The sequence below is a fragment of the Phacochoerus africanus genome, chromosome 16, assembly GCF_016906955.1.
Source record: "Phacochoerus africanus isolate WHEZ1 chromosome 16, ROS_Pafr_v1, whole genome shotgun sequence".
Lineage (NCBI taxonomy): Eukaryota > Metazoa > Chordata > Mammalia > Artiodactyla > Suidae > Phacochoerus > Phacochoerus africanus.
Window position 1 is genome coordinate 51,507,459 of NC_062559.1, and position 25,338 is coordinate 51,532,796.

The 25,338-nt window shown below is 42.8% G+C and overlaps 1 protein-coding gene across 2 annotated transcripts in view; it reads right to left on the bottom strand.

The window, feature by feature from the left end:
- The window catches only part of HECW1 (HECT, C2 and WW domain containing E3 ubiquitin protein ligase 1), a 407,661-nt gene that overhangs the window by 174,181 nt on the left and 208,142 nt on the right, over positions 1-25,338 (bottom strand). For both annotated transcript variants that reach the window (XM_047763338.1, XM_047763339.1), the window contains 2 exons: positions 23,841-23,948; positions 126-220 (listed from right to left, as the gene is read on the bottom strand). In XM_047763338.1, coding sequence (XP_047619294.1) covers positions 126-220; positions 23,841-23,948 — 203 coding nt within the window. The remainder of the gene's footprint in view (positions 1-125; positions 221-23,840; positions 23,949-25,338) is intronic.

Here is a 25,338-nt window from a genome sequence, read left to right on the forward strand (position 1 = left end):
CCATGTGTGTGTGAACCCTACCCCCAACACACACACGCGCACACACACACGTGCACGCACGCATGATGGGAAGGTAGAGAAGCACCAGAATGAGTTCTGACCAAAGAGGAAGAGCCAGCACTTACAGGAGCTGCTGAGTTTTTGACGGTGACACTGGGGGTGGTGGCTCGCAGGGCTCCACTTACTCCGTGATAGTATTTGAAGCAGATCTTAGTTTCGGCTGAAAGGAAAAAACAAAATTGAACTGAGAAGTAAGATATAACCCAGGAAGAGATAGGCATGGCCAGAGAGGACACCCCCAGAAACTGCAACCCAATGACTCCCGTGAGCCAGGCAGCCACACCTGGCAATCCTGCTTTGCATGTTGGACTCGTGGACAGATCCAACTTCTTCCTGAAAATGGGTCACCAAAAAATGTTTTGGGAAATAATTGCAACATAGTAAATCAACTATACGTCAATAAAACTTTAAAAATGAAAAACATTGTTTTCGTTTTCGCATTTTGTACCCAAGTTAAATCCATCATTTAGACTTCTCAGCATCCATCCTATCCCATGAGAAGTTATTACTTTTAAACTTTGAGTTCAAAGATTTTAGGTGATATGGTGACTACCGCTAGTCTGTTTCTTCTGTAATTTTCTGTTATTTAATTCATTGTGAGTAGCAGGTTGTTAATTTGAAGGAGGACTTTGAGAAGTTATTGAAATACATTATGATACTGTATAATGATGCTGAAACTCCATAATGTTTTGGCATTTTGTTCTGTGGGGGACAAAATCTGTGGCCGACCTGAGTTTGGTTCATGTGAAGGTGACCTACTTTCCCCAATTTATATGATTTTTTTCCCTTTAAATTTGAAAAATTTACCAGGCTTTGTCTTAGTTCCTTATATTAATTTCGTTTGGAACAACGTGAGGAATCTCCAGTTTGAGATCCTGTTTCTCAAATCTGAGAATTTGACTTCAATTATAATGTTTTTAAAAATAGTGTCTACAGTTTTCTTAGCCTTCATTTTTTTTTTTCTGGATGGTGGTGGGGGCTGTGATTGTGGCATGTGGAAGTTTCCAGGCCAGGGATCAGACCCACGTCACAGGAGTGACCCAAACCACAGCAGTGACAACACTGGGTCCTTAACCCACTGTGCCACAAGAGAACTCCTTAGCGTGCATTTTTATATGTTCACTATGTAAAATGTGGACGAGGAAGAAAAGCATAAAAAAATCCATGAGGTTTTTTTTGCATACTTGAGTGTATACACTTTACACATACATTGTGAGTGTGGCATTAAAAAAAGAATTGGGAGTTCCTGTCGTGGCTCAGCCATTAGCGAACCCGACTAGCATCCATGAGGTTGCGGGTTTGATCCCTGGCCTCGCTCAGGGGGTTAAGGATCCAGCATTGCCATGAACAGTGGTATAGGTTGCAGACACAGCTCAGATCCTGAGTTGCTGTGGTGTATGCCGGCAGCTGCAGTTCCAATTCGACCCCTAGCCCAGAAACCTCCATATGCTGCAGGTGCAGCCCTGAAAGGCGAAAAGACAAAACAAAACAAAACAACAAAAAAAGAACTGTATACTAGTATATTATTTGACTAGTTTCCTATTTAGAAGCATAGCATGTGTATTTTTATATAAATTTTATTGGAATATAGTTGATTTACAAAGTTGCTTTAATTTCAGATGTACAGTAAATAAGTTATACACACACACACATATGTGTATATTTACATATATCCATTCCTTTTCTGATTCTTTTCCCATATAGGTTATTACGCAGTATGGAGTAGGTTACCCTGTACTACACAGTATGTCCTTGTTACCTGTCTATTTCATATACAGTAATGTGTATATGTCAACCCCAAACCCCTAATATATCCCTTATACAAAGTTTCCTCCTTGGTAACCATAAATTTGGTTTCAAAATCTTTGAATTGGTTTCTGATTTGTAAGTTCTTTTGTATCATTTTTATTTGATTTCACCTATTAGAATATGTTCTTATGTTAATGCTTTAAATATGGTACCACAGCAAGAGTGGGAGATTAAAATGAATCATTATGTGAAATGTTGATAGAACTTTACTTTATGGGAAATACTGATTTTGAGTGTTATAAGGGCCAAATCCAAACTCAGAAAAAATCCAGTATGAATTTCTGCCATGGTGCAGTGGGTTAAGGATCCAATGGTAGGAGCTTAGGTCACTGGTGAGTTCGATCCCTGGCCCAGCAAAGAGGGTTAAAGGATCTGCTGTTGCCATAGTTGCCAGTTGGATTCGATCTCTGGCCTGGGAGTTTCCACATGCCTTGGGTACAGTCATTAACGCTCCCCCCACAAAAAAACCCCATCCAATAAATGCATTTTGCTTCCTATTTCAGTGCTGGTTATTATCAACCCCTTGACAGTGTTTCTGAGCTCTGGGGTCACTGCATGTGGAGAGTTTGCTAAAAGGCAATTAGAAAGTTCCTCTTCCTGCTAGGATAGAGTAATTATAGCAGATTAATGCTTCTGCTGCTAACTAGATAAGCTGATTCTAAAACAAAATGTTTAAAGCACTGCAGAACAATAGAAGCAACAAGGAGTACAAATTCTAGACAGGGGAGTACTTGTGAGACGAGCTGATTACCTGCAGCCCATTTGCCGTGGTGGCAGGGAAACCAGCAAAGCTGCTGTGGCTGTGTCGGGCCAGAGTTTCAGGACTGGAGACCTCAAATATCTAGCTGGTTTCCCCTCAGATATTTGCTGAAACCTGAGCTTTTAGGGCAAAAGGCTAAAAATTGAATCATGAAAACATCTGAAAAGTAGAGCCAAAATTTTCTGTCTCTTGGTAGTGAAGGGACCAGGCAGAGAGTCCCTGGTGAAAACCCTCAGCTCTCCATGAAAATCCCAGAGCTATAGGGAGAATGAGGTTTACCAAGAATGGACTGCACTCCATTAAGCTCGTTCTCTCATTGGGCCAAAGCCACCAGCACCCCACTGCCCAGCTGATGGAAGATGTCATTGCAAAGTGTCTACGATATTCCACACGTGGTTTATGGAAGCGGAAAATTACCAAGCATGGTAAGAAACAGAAGCAAATGACCAAAAGCCAGAAAGAGAATGGAACCAGGATCCTGATACTGAAGTCATTAGGACAAAGATTCAAAGAAATCTTGATTTATATAAGCAAAAAATGAAGGAAGACTTTGCCAGAAAATGAGAATAGAAAAGAACCAAATGGGGGATTTTATTATTGAAAAACAGAAGAGTTGAAATTAGGAACACGATACCTGAGGTTAGCAGTAGATCAGATAGCACAGACAGAGGGTCAGTCAAGTGCAGGATGGGTGGAGAGAAAAGATCCAGATTAAAGGAAGAGAGAGAACACAGGACGGAAAGGGCGATGGAAGGAACAAGGGACATGATGGAATGAGTGGGGCAAAGGCAACTTTTGAGGAGACGATAGCTTATCATCAAGAGTCACTTTAAGGACATATGAGATAAAAACAAGAATAACTATGATTGTAAGTACATCATAATTAAACTGCTGAATCCAAAGGCAAAGAAAAAGTCTTAAAAGCATCAGAGGGAGGAAAAAAAACAACCTACAATTATTTCTAAAGGAATGATAAAAAGACTAAAGCTGACCTTGCAGAAGACAGAAATGACATTCCTAAGTGCTGAAGAACAGAACAGCTAACCTAGAATTCTCTGTGTCTCATGAAATCATTCTTCACACATAAAAGTGAAATAGTGATGTTTTCAGACAAAAAAAAAAAAAAAAGAGGATTTTTCACCAGTAGGCCTGCACTAAAAGAACCACAAAAGGGAGCTCTTTCCTTTAGAAGGAAAATGATCCCAGACAGAAGGAAGGAGGCAAACAGAACAGGTTGAAATATGAATTGGGCGCTGCTTCTTGATTTGGGTGCTGTGTGCATGGCTGTGTTCGCTTTCCAAAAATCCCTGTGCTCTGGATGTAAATTCATGCACTTTTCTATGTGTGTTTTGTGTTTTACTTAGAATTTTGCCAAAATGAAGCAAAAACCAAACCAAACCAAACTAAACCAAAACTGCTTAGGGGAAAATGTACAGCCTTATATGCATACATGGAGATGAAGAATAGGCCCAAACCTATGATCTAAGAGCCAGCTCAAGAAATCAGAAAATGACATCAAATTAAATCCAAGGAAAGTAGAAGGAAGAAAACAACAACAATAAAAAGAGCAGAAAGTAATTAAACAGAAAACAAACATATCTAGAAGGTCAAGAAAACCAAAAGTGGGTAGAGGAGACTCTAGGATAGAGGAGGCTTAAGTAATGGGTATCTGAAATGAAAAAGGAGCATCAGACACACAGCTGCTGGCATTCTTAGAAATCCTCCCTCCTGGATGGCATGGGCTGAGCTGTCCCCGAGCCTCCCCGGGGCATTCAGGCTTGAGGTAGTATCCCAACATATCCTCCAAGACCAAGTACAGACCACAAAGTCAAATGCCTTCTCTACCACATGTTTTTGTCACTCATCTTGGAATACTTGGGTGGGTCTCTGGCCCAAGCCGGTCAGATGGTGAGGGCTGAGTTGCCTGAAATTGAGACAGGACACAAACCAGAAGGCTCTGCATTGACAGATGATCATACTGAAGAGTTCCAGAAGGTAGAAAGTATGGCTGTTGGCGTGAAGGGAGAGAGCCATTTAGAGACCCTTCCCCATCTCCTATGCTGATTATATATGTCTTGAGTCAGCCCTTGACCTACTGGAGCATGTTCCAGAGGTCTGAGAAGTATGTACTTTATTTAGGTAGTAGTCAACTTCTTCCCGGTCAGCAATGCCAAGAAGTTGTGAAGATATATTGGGCGCATAGGTCTAATGTATGAAGGGAAGTGTTTTTGAGAGTGTAGAGGGTAGACGGGGGATGCAACCTCAGCATGACTTTTAAATGAACCCTTTACAGTCAGGAGATAATATTGAATATTGCCTTTCAAAACTGCATTGATACAGCTTTATATTAAAAAATGAGCAACCCAATTAAAAATGGTCAGAAGATCTAAACAGACATTTCTCCAAAGACAGACAGATGGTCAAAAAAGCACATGAAAAGATGCTCAACATCACTAATACTAGGGAAATGCAAATCAAAACTATAATGAGGTTATCACCTCATACCGGTAAGAACGGCCATCATCAAATAAATGCTGGAAAGGGTTCAGAGAAAAGGGAACCCTCCTACTCTGTTGCAGGGAATGTAAGCTGGCATGGGAAATGTAATGTAACCACTATGGAAAGCAGTATGGCGGTTCCTCAGGAAACTAGAAACAGAACTACCATATGATCTAGTAACCCCACTCCTGGGCATCTATCTGGAGAAAACCGTAATTTGAAAAGAAACATGCACCTCAGTGTTCACTGCAGCACTACATACAATGGCCAAGATATGGAAGCCACCAACATGTTTATCAACAGAAGATTGGATAAAGAAGATGTGGTACGTATATACAATGGAGTATTACTCAGCCATAAAAAGCATGGGAAAATGTCATTCGCAGTAACATAGATGGACCTAGAAATGATTGTACTAAGTGAAGTCAGTCAGAGAAAGACAAACATCTTATGAGATCACTAATATGTGGAATGTAATATAAATGATACATTTGAACTTACAAAACAGAGACAGACTCAAAGATTTCAAAAACGAACTTAGGTTTAGCAGAGGGGGAATGTGGTTGGGGGTGGGGTAGGGATAAATTACAGGGTTGAGATTGATATACATACACTACTATATATAGAATAGGTAGGTAATGGGGACCTATTGCACAGCACAGGGAAATTTACTCAGTGCTGTGTAGTATCTTGTTTGGGAAAAGAATCTGAAAAGGAATGGGTATATGTATAACTGATTTACTTTGCTGTATGCCTGAGATTAACACAATCTGTGAGTCAACTCTTAAAAAAAAACTGCATCAAAGTGAGAGCCACAAATGAACGTCAGGTGGCTGTTTTAGATCTAACTGATGAGCAGGTTTCACGCACCTGGGGCCTGAGATACAACTCAATGTCATGGTAAAGCAAGGCAGAGCTCAAACCCATGCCTGTTCAGGAGGGGACCCTTTGGGCTAACTGGGTACATCCCTGACTATGCACAGATCTCAGGGCTGTTAGTACAAGGGAGGTCAGTACAATTTCTGCTATGTGGTCACCAGATATTCCTGAGACTTGATTTAACAGGGCTGATGTGTTACCATCTCCAGGGTCTCTGCTCACAAAGAAGTCTGTGAAAATGGCCCTCCTAGAGTTCGGTGACACAGGCAACCATGTTTTAATCTTCTCGATGGGCTATGTGACAAGGTGAAATCTTCAGGGTTGGGCTTCCTTGGCAAGAAGTCCAGGAGTCCATTCTGGTGGGGAAGCTGCCCTTACTCGGCTTTCCCTCTCCTCTCAGGGTCCCTTTCTTCGCTCCCTGACCACTTTTGCCTTGTTTTCTAGGAGATATCATTGTGTTTCTCACAATTGGATGCGCAGTCAGGACTAAGACGGCCAGCTGCAGCTGGGGCTGAATGACCGTAGTTTTCTGTGGGGAGAATCTTGCCCACTAGGAACACTCAGACGGGCGGCCCTCGGCCTCAGGAGAACCCACCCACCGTTTGGGCTTCCTGGCACATAAGACCTGGTAACTCAAAGCACATATAAAATGCCAGGCCATCTGGCATGCTGCATATTGAATTGGCTCCTGCTTTTCCCAGTTGCAGTTAATTCTATCAAAGATTAATTACTCAGCAATAAACAAGAATAAAATAATGTCATTTGGAGCAACATGGGTGGACCTAGAGATTATCATACCAAGCAAAGTAAGTCAGAGAAAGACAAACATCATATAATATCACTTATATGTGGAATCAAAAAAAGGATAAAAATGAACTTATTTGCAGAACAGAAACAGACTCTTAGACTTTGAAAACAAACGTACGGTTACCAAAGGAGACCGATGGGGGAGGGATGGACTGGGGGTCTGAGATTGAGTACGCACACTGAGGTATGTGGAATGACTGGCCAACCAGGTCCCGCTGTACAGCACAAGGAACTCTACCCAATATTCTGGGAGAATCTATGTGGGATAATGTGTGTGTATATGTATAGTTAAATCACTCTGCTGTACAGCAAACTTTATCATAACATTGTAAATCAACTATAAATCAACAGGACTAAAAAATTAAAAAAAAAAAAACTTAATTAAACAGAAATCTCAAATAGAGTTGGGAGGCCAGAAGGGGGAGCTCTCACACCCTGCAGCCATAGCTGAGCCCAACAGGAAGAAGAGGGACTTCTTTCCTGGCAAGGACTCAGCCAATGAACTGCCATGGGCTCTGTTTACTATAGCCTTCCTACCTTCCTTTTCCTCTCCATAGCATTGTTCTCCTTTTTTAACTGCGGGGTGGACTTGCAAGTGGCTCACTGTGGGTGGCTGCAACACTGAGTTGCAATTTTTGTAATCTCAAGTGAACTCATCTTTGCTAGAGTAATATCTGGCCTCTGCTTGTTTTAGGTTAACAGTTCTGACCTAAGACACAGTAGTGGGATGCTGGGTCTCTCTCAGGGATCACTCCCCAAGCCGCCCCCAATCCAGCCTTTACAGAGAGCAAGTTCCTTTCCTGAAAAGGGACACTGCATTCCATTGGTGTGGGTTTCATGGAAAAAAACAAAAAACACTTGCAGGTTTGGTGTTTACTGGAATTGTTGCCTCTTGGGAAAAACCCATGCTGAGCAGAGGCATTGATCTTGACTATTTGGCCAGGAGGAGTCTGCAGACACTGAGATGCTGTGATGGGGCAGGTTTGGGTCAGGTCTGTTAGAGAAAAAAGTGATGAATGAGGCACCAAGGCCTGTAAAGCCCAGAAATATTAATGCAGGTTAATGGTGCTGCCTTTGATCAGCTGGCAGGGGCTCCATCCCTATTTGTCTAGAATATGCAGGCCACTTGGCCCACCTGGCTATTTCAGCGTTTTTCAGAGTAGGCCTCAGAGATGAGTCTATGTTTGATGACCATGTCCTGGAGGAAATTGCGGAGGTGTTAAGAGGTGATAGAAGACCCTCAACACCAAATTCAGGCTCTTGCTTATGTGGGAGATGGTACTGATTCTCTTCCACTTACTTAATTCTACCCTTCTTCTAGGCGGCAGGAACCAGGCTTGATGAAATTCTTCCCATCATGCACTCCGTTGAGCTTGGTGCCTACTGACAGCTTGGTGCTTCCTAAAAGCTTCACTTTATCTTCCTGTACTTTATACAAAGGGTCTCAGAACACCTTTCCCGATCCCTTTGATGAGTTCTGAGTCCCTTGCTTGCCTCCTGTCCAGCCTCAGTCTGAGGATGCTGACCAGTCTCCGTCTAAGAATGCTGCTCTTGCTAGTCTTCACTTGGCCAGCAGGGACCTGCCAACAGAGGGCACCGCAGGGGCTGCGAGGCCGGCCGGAAACTCCAGGGGAGGTCCAGCCAGGAGCCGAGCTGGAGCCTGGAAACAGAAGGCAGTCTCGTCCATCTCCTTCTCTGAGTGCTGGCCGGGTCTTCTTTCAAGAGGCCAACTTTTGTAAGAATTTGCTTTTACTGCTGCAAGGTCACTGTCATAACTGCGTCTGCGTCAAGTACCCAGAACTTCCATTTAACGAGTCCTAATGGTTTCATGCGTTTTTTATATCAAGTTTGCCTCTGTTTTTCTCCAATTTGGAAACTGCCTATGATTACACTAGTAGAAAAAGTGAAGTCTAAATTGTAGATTGTAGATTATTGTAGATTGTAGATTATTTTGACTATTATTTCTTTTCTATGTTCCCATACTCTTTTTACCATTTCTCTATTAATTAAAAAAAATAAATTTTAGTTTAAAAAAATTTTTGGCCACACCCATGGCATGTAGAAATGCCTGGGCTAGGGACTGAACCCACGCCACAGCAGTGACACCACCAGATCCTTAACCCACTGAGCCACCACAGAACTCCCATTCTTATTTTTTTTTCCTTTTGTGGCTGCACCTGTGGAATATGGAAGTTCCTGGGCTAGGGGTTGAATTACAGCTGCAGCTGCAGGCCTACACCACAGCCATGGCACACCATATCTGAGCCACATCTGTGACCTATGCCATAACTTGCAGAAATGCCATATCCTTAACCCACTGAGTGAGGCCAGGGATCAAATCTGCATCTTCATGAACATTATGTCAGGTTCTTAACCTACTGAGCCAAAATGGGAACTCCTATTGTTATTTTTTAAAGTTTGACATAATCTATTCTTCCCCCTCTGAAAAATATTTCATATTCTTTAAATTTTTTTTCCTTACTATTTATCTTCTCCTTTGTTAAAAGCTCAGGACTGAATGGTTTAGTTTTCAATAGAAATTTGCAATACTAAAAAAAATCACACTGTAAAGTAAGTCTCTTTTTTTTCAGGGGTAACTAACTAAGCATGGAGGGAGGGAAAGAGATTGAGAGGTTTTAAATAGAAGGAATAGGAGTCCCATGAAAAGGCTTTAAAACCCGCAGCTTCAAATTTCTAGACTTTGTGTAAAAATAGCAGTGTTCCCTACATATCATTCTATGGTACAGGGTATAGTACTTAGAATTGTATTTTTCCCAAGGAGATGGGAGACACAAGACACAATTCCTTCCTTATAAGACTAGTTCTCTGGTTTGGATTTTAAGCTCATAGGCCTTGAGCAACCTGGGAAGACTGGGCTTCATTTTGGTGAAGGTTAAAGACAATTAGCTGCTTTTTCCTTTCCTCTTTGGCTCTGCCCTCTTCCCTCAGGTAACAGCTGGCAAGAGCAACATGGGTCTAAATACAGACCAGGTGGTACAGTCTCTAGTTTTGATTGGAAAGTGGGAAACAGAGCTTAGATTAGCAACTGCAGCAACAGATGAGGAATTGCTCACATTTTCTAGATCTTGCAGCGATTAGTGGGTTTTGCAGTATTCTTGGATATGACACCAACTCTGAAATTTTGATCAGGCATGATACCTGGGAATTTGTACATTTTGAAATTATTGGACTCTGAACTCTTTCCTGGCTGTTCAAAGCTGGCGTGGACAGTATAGCTGGCATCACTTGAAAATAGTCTTAGGGTTGACTAGAGAACTATCTTGGCTGATGTCAGTGGCCCATGGGGGATGACCTCTGAACTGGCCCCAGGTGGGTGCTGAGAGGGGGGGCAGTGCCAAGTGTCTAGGAAGACACACATGGTTTGCAGGCAATACCTCCTTGACCTCTGTGGGTCTCTGTCCTGCAGCGGCCCATGACAGTGAACTCGGCTGAAAGGCTTGGGGGGTCAAAAGGGAGAAGTGGAAGTTGAGAATGAAGTGGAAAAAGGGAAAACCGCCCCCTCCCACTGCTCTTCTAGCATCTACTTCCCAGGTCCAAATCAAGGGAAGAGGAGATGTTACCGTGTGAGCTGGACCAGCTTCCCAGTGTGGACTGGGCCGTGATCGCTAGAGGGCAGAGTCCTCTGCTTTAAAAGGTGGTACCTCTCTGCCGCTTCCCTGTTCCAGGGCTGGACATGTCAGCTGACTCTGTCTCTTTGCGGTACCCTCCTACCACGTATCTGACCCCGGACCAGCTGCTTCCAAACTCCACTTGTGCTTCCCTGTCTTTTTGTCCCAACAGCTCATGGGCCATGGGGTGGGGGTGGAGGGCAAGATAAGACAGAACAGTTGCTGTCCTTGAGCACAGGTCTTCTGCTTCCTGCACAGGCATCCTGAGCACTAGCTTACTTCATTCATTCCTTAACTGAACACATAGTCATTAAGCCCCTATAAGAGGAGATGCTGCCAAGGACAACAAAGTCTTTAAAAATGTTACTCTTTTCTGAAATGACAGATGACATTTGATACTTTCCTCAAAACTTCTGCAGGGAGTAAGTAATGCTTTAAAAAATGTGTACACAAATGGGAGCCACATACCCATGACACATACACTGAAATGGAGGAGATTCTGAATTCATGTGATTGAAAACTTGGATAGTCTCTGTCTTCTAGTTTGACTTTCTATACAGATTTTTTTATTTAGTTTTTATGGTTGCACATGTGGCATGTGAAAGTTCCTTGGCCAGGGACTGAATCTGAGCCATAGCTGTGACCTACACCACAGCTGCAGCAATACTGGGTTCTTCTAACCCACTGCACTAGGCTGGGGATCAATCCTGCACCACCAGAGACAATGCTGGATCCTTAATCTGCTGGGCCATAGTGGGAACTCCTCTCTATGGATTTTTATGGTGGAGTCTATGGAGCTCCCCACTCAGAATCATCTAGAAGGGAGGAAGGTACCATGTTCACCGTCTTGGTTTTCCTTCCTCTCGTCAAGGATTTGCTAGCCCCGTGACAACTGGGTTCCCACTGGATGCCCCCCAAATTTCCTGCCAGTCACTCTGGGAGGTAAGCCCCTAGGACTGACTCCAACTTCAGAGCTTTATGCAGTGTATCTCCTGGCCCCCCGCCTTCCACAGGACCACAGCTCTGCCCCTGACCTCCGCCTTAGTGGTGGGGGCCCTTCTGGCCAACTTCAGTCTTCTCAGGACATCATGGTGGCAAAAAGACTAGGCTCAGAGGGGAAACTGCCTGGGTCCAGGACCTTCCCCACCATTTGTTTTTATTTGTGAATCTTGAGCAGCTGCATTATCTTCCTGCACCTCAGATTCCTTATTTTTAAAAAAAAAAAAAAGGAAAAAAAAATCTGCCACCTAAGGTTTTCAGGAAGATTAAATGGGGAAGGAGTTCTGGGATGCTCAGTGTGGTACCTGGCACATAAGAAAGCTTGAATATACTTAGTTGCTGCTATTACTTTTATTCCTCTATTCAGGACAGCAGCTTTACCCCAAAGGACAGCCCATGGGTGGGATCTTATAAGCCATGCCCAGATTCCCCAGGGGCAAGCACAGGCCACCCTCCTGGGATGGCTGCAGCCACTTCATGCCCATCTGCTGTGTCTGTCTAATTGGACATTATGGTAATGAGCTTGCCATGCCCTTCAGACACCTGGCTGCAGGTCCAGACATAGTGTTTTAGTTAGGTCAGTTTCCCTTGTCTGCCCCACATACTCTCCTGCCAGTTTGCCCTGGTCTGCCACAGGCCTTTATGAGAAAACTGTTGTCCTTGTCCAATGGAGATTAAAATGGGCATAATACTCTGTCCTTATCTCGTTGAAGCCCTCTCTGGAGGCAGACATACTGGAGGGCCTTGTAGCCCTGGTGGGTTCTAGCACCACATGTCTGTGATTTAGAGTAAAAGAGATCCATTCTGTGTATAGAGTGGCTTTGAGAAGGACAGAGAGAATCTGTTTGGCAGGCTTATAATTTGACTCTACGTTTGTATAGGTGAAAATCACTCCTGAGTTCCTCCTGTTCCTTCTTCTTTCCACTCTGGTTAGGAAGAGAGGCCCTGCAGAGCCTCTCCTCTCTCTCATTCCCCATCCCGTCCCACCCACATGCTCCACCAGAAGTAGTAGGTCAAGGGCTTCCAGGACAGGCTGGACTCCTTAACTCTTCTCTGCCTCTTGCTCCTGCCAACTCCTCATGGGCTTCAGTTCATCAAACATCCCTTCTTTGCTCATCCATTCTATATATAATCGTTTGCAGCTACCGACTCCAAACTCCCTGTCCATCCCACTCCCTCCTCCCCTACCCCTGGCAACCACAAGCCTGTTCTCTATGTCTGAGTTTGTTGGTAGATGCAAACTATTCCATTTAGAATGGATAAGCAATGAGGTCCTACTGTACAGCACAGGGAACTATATCCAGTCTCTTGGGACAGAATATGATGGAAGATAGCATGGAAAAAAGAATGTGAGTGTGTATGACTGGGCCACTATGCTGTGCAGCAGAAATTGGCAAACGCTGTAAATCAACTATACTTTAATAATAAAAAACAACATCCCTTCTGTGCCCTGCAGCTCTAACATTCCCAGAGACCCTGCCCTGATGCTGATGAGCATGAGCAGGCCCAGTTCAAATCCCAGCTTGGCTGCCTGCCACATAAGCTACCGTGTCTCCGAGACTCAGCTTTCTCCTCAAATGCAATGGTGAAGGTACCCACCCCATGGTGCTCTCATCAGCATAAAATAAAGGATGGAAGATCCTTGCCAAGAGGTGGATGCCAGTAAATGCTAAATGAGGGAGCACTCTTATGTGGAGAGCGCACTCCACTTAGTCCTGACACGTGTTGAAGCCCTTCTCCAACCTATGCTTCATGCTGCCTCTCTCAGCCACACATCCTGGAAGAAGCTTCATCCGTTTTGCCTCTTCTCTATCAACACGGATTAACTGGGGGTTGGGGGTGATCAGGACTGAGAGGTTTCTAGGACCAGGGACCTTCAGGGCCCCAGATCCTACTCTTCAGCCTGTAGTCTTTCTCATCTGCTCATTTTTTTTTTTTTTTGCAAACATCACCCACATGGGGACCCTCCACCCTGGATTCTAAATCATGTCTCAGTCCTCGGATGACACTCACTAGGTTGAGCCTCCCTTCTTTGACTTCCACGACCCTGTTCCTTTGGGTTCCCTGAGCTATGGTTACTAGTGACACTGCACAATTGAACCCAAGATGTAATGGCTCAAAACATCTCTGTATTGACGTAAAGATTTCAAAACCAAACTTATGGTTGCCAAAGAGGAAACACTGGGAGGAGGGATGGATGGGGAGGTTGGGATTGGCATATACACACTACTCTACACAAAATTGATCAGTTTCCAGGACCTGGTATATAGCTTGGGGAAATCTATTCAATACTCTGTGACAGCCTATATGGGGAAAAAATCTGAAAAAGAATGGGTACATAGATATAAGCATGGCTGATTCACTTTCTGTACACTTGAAACTAACACAACAGTGTAAGTCACCTATACTCCAATAAAATTTATAAAAAACACCCCAAGCTCTGTATTCAATCATCTCTCAAAGTTGTGTGGGGTGACTAAGCTCAGCTGGGGATCTCTCCTTTGGGGCCTTGCATGCTGTTACCATGGGTAACAGCTGTGCTGGCCCTCTGCTGTCATTGGTGGGAACAGCTGGCGCAGCTGTCTCGATGCAAACTTTCACCTGGCCATCACGAAAGCACAGCTGTCTCAGGGCTCCAACAGCAAGTGTTCTAGAGATAGGAAGTGGGAGCTACCTGCTTCTGAAAGCCAAGGCCTGGAGGCTGACAGAGCATCCCCTCAGCATGGAAACCAGTGCAGGGTCACAGAGCCCTCCTGGGTCCAGGGGACATAGGCCTGACCTCTTGATGAGAGGGATATCCAGGAATTTGTGGCCGTATTTAATCCTCATACCCAATGCTCTCTCTTTCTCCACTTCCACTGCTTTTTCTTCCTTTTCCTCCACTTCCTCATCCTTCTCAGGATTTCATCCTTGGCTTTCAACTCCTCATTCCCTCATGTCTTTCAGGTACTGTACCTTGCCTAGAATTCTCCCTCTATATACTGGGTCCCCAGTGCAAGTGCTGGTCTTTCCTTTCCATTGGCCAAGTCCACCTACTAGCTCTTCTTATCCATGGGTGACGATCAACTCTGGGCCCCAAAGCCAGGTTGGGTGCTCTCCCTCACTGACACAGGACACAGGAAGAAGTGCATGCTGTCCCCCGTCCTGGAACGGGACATCCTCAGCGGGGCAGGGACCGAGACTTCAATTCTAGATCCGAGCCCCTGGAGACCAGCACAGTCCCCAGAAGGCCTCCAGCCCTGTAGGGTTCAGAGAGGCAAGTGCATCTGTATGTGCTCTTAATGAACCAGCAACTCAAGGTTAATCTAGAAAAGTCTCCATTTGGGTTAATACGGCCTTGATTTACTTGTGTTAAGAGCTTTTATCTCATTGAGAGAATTGGACACATGTCCAGCTAGAAGTCAGCATTATCTGTATTCAAATCTGAATTTAATGATTTACTTGTATCTTTCCAGCTGTTTTCTTTAACAAGGCTTCAGAGTTTTTTTTTTTTTTTTTGTCTTTTTGCCACTTCTTGGGCCACTCCCACGGCATACGGAGGTTCCCAGGCTAGGGGTTGAATCGGAGCTGTAGCCACCGGCCTACGCCACAGCCACAGCAATGCAGGGATCTGAGCCGCGTCTGCGACCTGCACCACAGCTCATGGCAATGCTGGATCCCTAACCCCCTGAGCAAGGCCAGGGATCAAACCCACAACCTCATGGTTCCCAGTTGGATTCGTTAACCACTGCATCAAGACAGGAACTCTAGGCTTCAGCATTCTTTGTATGGTCTGTTATTTAAACTGAGAGACTGGCATCTCAGTGGACTGAAGATGGATTGTGATGCCCGGATGTGAAGGACAATTTGAGGTGGTAAGAGGTGGCTGCACACAACAGTTTGGCTTCTCACATTGGGTAGACTGAAGATGAGTCTGCTGTGCGTCCCGTCACTTCTATGTCCTGTCCTCCCATTTGGAACCCTGCCCTCCCACTGATACACTCTCCTCGCATCATTGATCCTATTCCATCTAAACCACTGCACCTTTAGGCTGGCTTCTGGAAGCCCAGACATTATTACTGCATGAATACTTTCAGCCATTTCACTCTGTTCTGCTAAGGAGCGAGTGATTGGATATTTAGTGGCTTGGGTTATTTCCTCGATCATTCCAGGAACTTCCTCGTAGCAAGATTACATCATTTAGGCTTTTAAAGCAAAATGTGCATGAAACAGGAAGAAGACCAGCATAAATGTGATCTACAACCAGAAGTTAAGTTTATGGAGAAGTTGGGGGCAGGGGGAAATGCGAGAGGAGTTGCCTGGCTAAAGGACTGGGGTGAAACAAGAGAATGCATTTTAGGAGTATTGCTGTGGACAGTACAATGTCTTCTCAAGATTTAAGAACCGTGCATCAACGTCATACACCATATGAACAAAAGAAAAGTCAAAAAGCACATGAGCATCTCAATAGATGCAGAGAAAGCCTCTGACAAAGTCCAACATCCATTCCTGATGAAAACTCTTACCAAAGTGGGTATAGAGGGAACACACATTAACATAATAAAAGCCATTTATGAAAAACCCACAGCAAATATAATATTCAATGGAGAAAAGATGAAAGCCTTCCCACTAAAATCTGGAACAAGACAAGGATGCCCACTCTCACCAGTTATTCAACAGAGTGCTGGAAGTCCTAGCCAGAGCAATCAGACAAACAAAAGAAATAAAAGGCATCCAGCTAGGAAGAGTAGAGGTAAAACTATCACTGTATGAAGATGACATGATACTATATGTAGAAAACCCTAAGGACTCAACCCAAAAACTACTTGAACTGATCAAAAAATTCAGCAAAGTAGCAGGATATAAGATTAATATTCAGAAATTGGTCACATTTCTGTATACTAACAATGAAATATTAGGAAAGGAATACAAAAATACAATGCTTTTTAAAATTGCACCCCCAAAAATCAAATACCTGGGAAAACACCTGACCAAGGAGGTAAAAGACTTATATGTTGACAACTATAAAACAGTAATCAAGAAAATTAAAGAAGATTCAAAGAAATGTAAAGGTATTCCATGCTCCTGGGATGGAAAAATTAATATTGTAAAAATAGCCATACTACCCAAAGCAATCTACAGATTGAATGGAATCAAATTACCCATGACATTTTTCACAGAACTAGAACAAACAATCCAAAAATCTACATAGAACCACAAAAGACCCAGAATTGCCAAAGCAATCCCGAGGAACAAAAACCAAGCAGGAAGCATAACTTTCCCAGACCTTAGGCACTATTACAAAGCCACAGTAATCAAGACAGTGTGGTACTGGTACCAAAACAGACATACAGACCAATGGAACAGAATAGAAACCCAGAAATAAACCCAGACAGGTATGGTCAATTAATCTTTGACAAGGGAGGCAAGAACATAAAATGGGAAAAAGACAGTCTTTTCAGCAAGTATTGCTGGGAAACCTGGACAGCTGCATGCAAATCAATGAAACTAGAACATGCCCTCACACCATGCACCAAAATAAACTCAAAATGGCCTAAAGACTTAAATATGACAAGACACCATCAAACTCCTGGAAGAGAACATAGGCAAAACATTCTCTGACATCAACCTTACAAATGTTTTCTCAGGTCAGTCTCCCAAAGCAACAGAAATAAAAGCAGAAATAAACCAATGGGACCTGATCAAACTGACAAGCTTTGGCACAGCAAAGGAAACCAAAAAGATAACTTACGGAATGGGAGGAAATAGTTTCAAATGATGCAACTGACTAGGGCTTCATCTCTAAAATATACAAACAACATATACAACTCAACAGCAAAAAAGCCAACAACCCAATGGAAAAATGGGCAAAAGACCTGAATAGACATTTCTCCAAGGAAGATGTACAGATGGCCAACAAGCAGTTGAAACAATGATCAACGTCCCTGATTATTAGAGAAATGCAAATCAAAACTACCATGAGATACCACCTCACAACAGTCAGAATGGCCACAAATATCAATGCTGGAGGGGGTGTGGAGAAAAGGGAACCCTCCTGCACTGTTGGTGGGAATGGAAGCTGGTACAACCACTATGGAGAACAGTATGGAGGAATCTTGGAAAACTATACATAGAACTACCCTATGACCCAGCAATCCCACTCTTGGGAATACATCCGGACAAAACTCTACTTGAAAAAGATACATGCACCTGCAAGTTCATTGCAGCACTATTCACAATAGCCAAGACATGGAAACAACCCAAATGTCCATCGACAGATGATTGGATTGGGAAGATGTGGTATATATGCACAATGGAATACTACTCAGCCATAAAAAGAACAAAATAATGCCATTTGCAGCAACATGGATATAACTAGAGACTCTCATCCTGAGGGAAGTAAGTCAGAAAGAGAAAGACAAATACCATTATGACATCACTTGTATCTGGAATCTAATATGTGGCACAAATGAGCCTTCCCACCGAAAAGACAATCATGGACTTGGAGAATAGACTTGTGGTTGCCAAGGGGGAGGGGGAGGGGAAAAAAAAGAACTGTGCATAAGAGCATACATGATATTGATATAACTTTATGATAGTTGTAGAGTGCAATTCTGACCATGTTTTTTTTTTTACCTTTAGGATGGTGTTAACCTGGGTAAAAAATGGGGGTAGTCATGGCTCCCAGGAATTATATAATAAAAATATGCCAGGATAATAATAAATTGCCCCTTATCAAGAAAATATTTATGTGGAGCCATATTTGTTTCTAAAGGAACACCTGTGAAGTATTATGATCCTTATAAGACTATGATCCTTATACGATCCTTATCAGATCCTTATAAGATTATGTTATGCATTTAGTCTCCCCACATAGAATTTCTTAGAACTTGTGACTTAAGTGTTTTTATTGCAATACAATGTGGCACCTGAACCATCTGGATTGTTGACCTGATGGGATCCTTGCATCTAATCTCAATCCACCTGGGTAGCCTCCTGGCTCTAACAGAGCTTGTCCTGGCTCTGCCCCATTGCCTGAGAGGAGAAAGCAGGGGCCAGAAATGCTAATGAGGGGGAGTCAGCTTGATTTTCCTTCAGTGGCCTTCAATCTCCAACTTTGGCTGCAAAGAATTTCCAGAGAATTTCTGAGAACTCTCAGAATAAGCCATTCAATCCACAGCTGTCATCAAGACACCACACTGCCCATTTCCAGAGGAGCAATGTACCTAAATCCTTCACCCAAAGCCCTCTCGTTACACTGCACAGCTTGCTGTACCGGACACGTAGCTGACCCTTCACGTGGGCTTTCTCAATCTTCATGGGGTCGCCAGTGGGGACTGTAGAGTAACTTCACTTTACAGATGAAGGAACAAAATCTAGAGTCCAAGGGCCACCCTGGGGTAGACCCTGAGCCCACATGCCTCTCACTTGGAAGCTACCTGCTAAGTGTGGGGGAGAGGAAGAAAATCCCACCCCCTGACCTGCGTAAATTTTACCTTGTTAAGCTCCAGGGATGATATGGAAAACTTACAGCAGGACTAGATGCTTAGATTTGCTGTGATGTGTCATCAGGGGCCGCTTTTTTTTTTTTTTTTTTTTTAAATGTGAGAGACATGATGGAAAAGGATTTGGAAACGTGTGCCGAAAGGGGTTGGAGGTTCGCTCTTCTGACAAATGCAGGGAGTGATATATCTGGAAGTGAGGGACTGAGCTAGTGGTGCAGCAGGACCTGGTGACCGGCGGTGTTGAGGTGGGCAGGAAATCAAGGCAAAGCAGGTAGTCAGAAATGATGGCAAATTCCTGGTGTGTGCCGCGACAGCTGTGAGAATGACCACAATTACAGCATGACCCAAGGGTGGGGAGAGGAAGGATGTCCCTTTGGGAGAAATTCTTGGCTGTATTCGTCCCTTCCAGACCCACTACTCTATTCCTGCTACCCATGGGGAGCAATAGGAAATGGGAGCTGCACAGAACACATCTGGGCCAAAGACCCAGATGAAGATGCCTTCCTTATAGAATTACTGCCTCTTGCTTCTGGGCTCTGTATGCAAGCCCTGATTTTGAAGGACTCCTGATAGAAGTGCCATGGAAGGACTGTGGTACCTCCTTTTGAAGGCTTGAGACTGGCTTGCGAAGCCTGACTGCACATATTAAAAAATAGCGTTTGCCAAGGCGAAGTGAGATGGATGGGGAGTTTGGGGTTGGTGGATGCAAACTATAACATCTAGAATGGATAAGCGAGGAGGCCCTACTGTACAGCACAGGAAACCATATCCAATTTCTTGGATAGAACATGATGGAAGATAGAATGAGAAAAAGAATGTATATGTATATATATGACTGGGTATATATATATATATATATATGACTGCATATATATATGACTGTGTGTGTGCACGCATGTGTGTGTGCACGCATGTGTGTGTGTATGTATGTATGTATGTATGACTGGGCCACTATGCTGTACAGAAGAAATTGACACAACACTGTAAAATCAACTATACTTTGATAAAAATAAACCAAAATATAAAAAAATAGCATTTGAGCTATTAATAATGTTACAACATTATAAGATTTTATCAAGATAGGTAAAGCTAAAATTTCACTGTTTTTTTTTCTTTTGTCAGTGTTAAAATTTGCATCTTTATAGCTCTCAAATTACAGCAATTATTACTGTAGTCAAATAGCCAGGTACCCTCCAGGGAGAAATTATGCCAGAGAATAGGAAATGAATCAGGCATTATTTTCTTTTGTATTTTTTATCATGCCTGTAACTCCTTGAAGAGCACAGAAAATATTTGTTTTGAATGTTTCTACTTTGGTGGTACTTTCAAAACATGATTCGATCAGACCTTAAAAAAAGCATAGAAATCAATAGCAATTACCTAATTCTAAATTGAATCATAACTCCAAAAGAAATGTGCTATTAGAACAGATTCCTAGTAGTCAGTGGCATACCTCCACTCTCATAAAATAATTAAAGGAAAAAAATAGAGAAAAATGAGAGTTCCCTTGTAGCACAGTGAGTTAAGGATCTGGCCTTGACAATGTAGTGGCTCAGGTTGCTGCTGTGGTCCAGGTTCAGTCACTGGCCTTGGAACTCCACATGCTATGGGTGTGGCCAGAAAACAATAGAGAAAAATGGAAAAAATAAAACAATACCTCATTTATTTTTTTAATGTAAGCCCCAGGTAGAATGACTTTCTGTTGTACTTCAAGATTAAAATATAACCAATGTTCAAAGTTTATGAAATTATTTTTATTTTAATAAGGTACAATTTACCAATTAGATTATGATATCTATTAATGTGTAGTGACTGTGAAGAGTCTTATTTTTGATTCACAACAAAAATTTATCTAACCTTCTGGATTACAGTCTAGATTCTGCATTTTTATATTACAGCAAGAGGATCTTTGATGCTTTGATGCACATACGCTTTGATAGCCATATTAGAATATTTTGGACATCCAATCTCTTCCTATTCCTTAATTTGGTACTTGTTCTATCATACAGTTTTGAAAATGCAAATTATTACACATTAAAAACATAAATTCTGGAGTTCCCATTGTGATGCAGCGGTTAACGAATCTGACCAGGAACCATGAGGTTGTGGGTTTGATCCCTGGCCTTGCTCAGTGGGTTAAGGATCCAGTGTTGCTGTGAGCTGTGGTGTAGGTTGCAGACTCAGGTCAAATCCTGCATTGCTGTGGTGTAGGCTGGCAGCTACAGCTCTGATTAGACCCCTAGCCTGGGAACTTCCATATGCCACGGTAAGTGGTCCTAGGGAAGGCAAAAAGACAAAACAAAACAACACAAAGCAAAAAACCATAAATTCTTTTTTTGCCACGCCCACAGCATGTGGAAGTTCCCAGGCTAGGGATCAAACCTGTAACACCTGAGCTGCTACAGTGACAATGCCAGATCCTTAACCAGCTGCACCACAAGAGAACACCTAAAAATGTAAATTCTTATAGCATTATCATATACAGTTTCAATGCATTGAGTTCCTAGAGCTGTAATTATTATTGTGTTTTAATTTATTTGATTTATGTGTGTGCCAAGTCAATATTCCAATCATTTTCAAGCTCAAGCTTTGTCTCTGTAAATTTTACTTTTTGACAATTATGTTACATTTGTGCAGAATAATACATTTGCAGTATATCCTTCATTCATCTGGTATATTTGCAAAATGGAAATATCACCTTCTAATTTCATGTTCATCCATTTTCCAAAACCACCAAGATATCGCTTATCCAATGGATATACTGTGGTGTGGGATCTTCTCAAGTTTACACTTTAAAACATATCAGTTTTCTAAGGTGTCCAACTTTTAGTTATTCTGAATATGACTTGGCAAGCCACTTGTTTATTCTAGGACATGGTGACTTCACCAATTGTATAGAGTGAATACACCTTCTATTATGACAATATTTTATGTATTTTACAGAGCTTGTTTTATAATATCTAATGATACTTAAAGTATGTCCTCATGCTGCTGATGAAGACAATTATGCTAAATGGTTTGTATTTGAGCTGAATGTGCAGAAAAAGTTCTATATGTCCCAGAAATCTTAGAAAACTGCCTTAAGAGGAATTTCACTAGTGATAGATTAATTTACACAAAATCCCAACCCCCTTTTCACACTGGTTCATGCAGATTGATGACACAGTCATGAGACTCCAAATTATCCTTAACACTTATTTCCTTGACACTACAAAGATAAAGAAAATTGCAAGTTGTGTTCATGCCTACACCATTTTGAGCTAGTTTTATATTCTGACCCTAAATTATGTCTATTTCTCATTTAGTTAAAATCCAAAAGGAGAAAATGGGTGTGTAGTAAGGAAGGACTCTCATTGAGTTTCCAGGATAGATTGGGGCATACGGTCAATGAATATGTCTAATATCCATTGTGAATGCAAGTTTCCATCTATTTTTTGTTCTTACTGGCATTTGGGAAGTCACATTAAGTACCACTAGTGAGAGCCCATCTTTATGTCCAAATCAAGACTGCCCATATTCTTTATGATAAACGATGCCATTTGTGGGACAGGAGGAGATATTGGCATGACTAGGGCAAAGGAGGTCATGCTGGGGAGGATGGAGAAGTAGGGCCATGTTATGTTGGTGAGATTTGTTGGGATTTGGCAGCTGGGCAGGGAGGTTTCAGATGATGTAGTAAGAAAGCAGAGCCATGAGGCTTTGGGGCAGATGGTAGGCAGAATGGGGTTTAAGGTGTTTTTGTCTGGGATCAATGTGCAGGATGGGATAGAGAGGAGAATAACCAGAGTCATGGAGGTAAGCATTAAGAAAAAGGCATTCTCCAGCTGGGAGTCTCATCATGCCTAACTCCAAGTCAAGGGCCAGAAACCACACCCTCTACATCTGATAGTATCAAACCTACTGACCCTCTGCCCATTCCGCATGGGCCACTGCAAAAAAAGGGGACATGTGTGTCATTTACCAGAGCAGAGACACCACAGGCTTCTAGAAGGCAGACCCTGGGCCATTCATCTTTAAATCTCTAGTCTTTGGAATTTAGTAGGTCTTGCAAAATGTTTACTGAGTGAATGAAAATGAGAGTGAATAAAAATGAGAGTAAAATATGATAGAGGATAGTTTTCCTGAGCTACATGTCAACTGGTAATAAACAACTTCAGGTTCCTGACCATGTATCTTACTCTGACAATCAAGCAGCTGGAACAAGAGACTACAACATTTTCTTCCAGAAGTGTTATATTCAATGAACAACTTGCTATGCACCAGAAGACACAGGAAGGAATTTGTGCACTTAAAAATTTTAATCCACAGTCCTCCAGGGGGCAAACTTGAGGCCTGTGTAGATATTTCCTCCTGCAATGGGAGATGCACTAGTGTGTGGCCTATGAAAAAAATCCTTCCATAACTGTGAGAATGATTTACTTTCAAGGGTAGAAGAAAATTTTAGAAAATATCTCAATAAGATACATAATGATGAGTTTATACATCCAGAAATATCAGGCTACCAGGAATCAAAGAAACAGACTGGTGGTAGCAATGTATCATTCCTATCCGGAGGAACGGTGCCCAGAGCCAAAGATCAGGGAAAAGTGTGGAATTGCCTCAAAACTCTGGGGAATAAGGAACCTTGAGGAACTGGGTTAAGCAGAGCCCGAACTGGACAACTGGACGCAGAAGGGGCAAATGTTGCAAAGTTGGAAAGCACTGGAGGGGCCGGGGAGTAAGTTAAGGGAATGGGCTGGTTGGGTTGGCTGTTGCCCAACTGCTGTAGAGCTCACTACTCACTCATTTAAGGATCTCATTCTATCTACGTCTTTTACATGGAACATTTCTAAGTGGAGGCAGTGCAACACAACAAAGAACAAGGCAGTTGAATTCTGCTTCATCCAGAGCAACAGCAGTGGGAAAAGTACTTACGTTCCACAAAGTAAGAGCTGGCATCAATCTTCCAGATGATCTGACCCCGATGAGAACCATTGACTCCACGGTTCTTATAGTCCAGAAAGTTTTCTGATAAGACCTCATCTGTATTTCCAGGAGAGAAAGAAAGCAGAGTAGAGGAATACATCAGCTAGCAGCATATGTAGAAAAAAGAAAGAACAAGGGAGTTAATGACACCTCCAGCTCAACAGAAAGAAAAACACCTGGAATCATAGATTTAGGGTGAGAGAGAGCCTCAGGTACCACCTGGACTGACCCCCTTTTTAATGCAGGGACCTCCTCACTCCTCAACATGCCTGGCAGGTGATCATCTAGCTGGTTCGTGAACACTTCCGGAAACAGAGAAATAATTGCTTCTATGGAAGTTCATTTTACTTTTGAATAGCTCTTACATGTGTAGAATCTCAGTGTGAAAATCTTCCTCCTAAAACTTCCATTAATTGGTCTTTATTTGGGTCTGAGAATGAGGCATAAAGAAATCATACAGTCAAACTTTCTATTTGGGGCTCAGTTCTCATGGGCATCACCCTGTATCATCTCTTCTCCAGCCTTGACATCCATAATTATCCATCACTTAGCAACCATCTGTGCATTTATCCACCCATACTTCATGCTGTCATACATTCATCCATGCATTCAACAGGTACTTACTGAGATCCAACTATCTGCCATGCAGGGGCCATGGGGTTTAGTTTTTTGAATTAAAACTTACAAACAACCAAGGACACACACTTTAAACACTAAATGAAGAAGCAGATGCATTATTATAACTTGTAATAGGGGATAGGAGGGAAAACAAGAATGTGCTCTGAGAGAGCGCTACAATGACGGAGGCCACCAGGGGTTAGGGATTGCTTAGGTATGAGAAGGAGCCACCAGGGTGGAGATGAAGGGTGGGGGTATGGAGAACAGAGTAAGGCCCCCACATGGGGTCCAAGCTATTGGAGGACTGTGCATTTTCTTCTCCTGTCCTTCTTCTGATCATCACATTGCAACCCATCAATGTCCTTCAAGCAGGTACCCAGAGAGCAAGGCAGTATCCTTGGAGAGGACAGATCCATGAAGGCTAAGCCAACTGCCTCTTCTTGGGGTCCAGACTCTTGTTTTCAGTGCAGATGAAGACAGGAATATGAATTTTACCTTAACTATGGTGTCCTTGAAGTTTTCACTTCATCGGAAAGTAACCATCTGAACTAGATGGATCTGAAACTATGGGGAAACTATTTTAAGAGTCCAAACCACTGCTGTGGCTGGAGGAACAACCAGAACTGAGGGGCTCCCGAGGGCAGGCCCAGAGCCCTAGCTCTGCAGAGGGGCTAGGTCATGTTTGCCCTTTTGTGCACCTGAGATGCCCTGAGGTACACTTCCTGCACCTGGCTGGACTGGGAAAATAGGGGATGCGGTGAAGAAGGGCAGAACTTGTAGCTGAAAGACCCAACTCCAAGGACCATTGTGCCAGTTATCAATAGTGTCA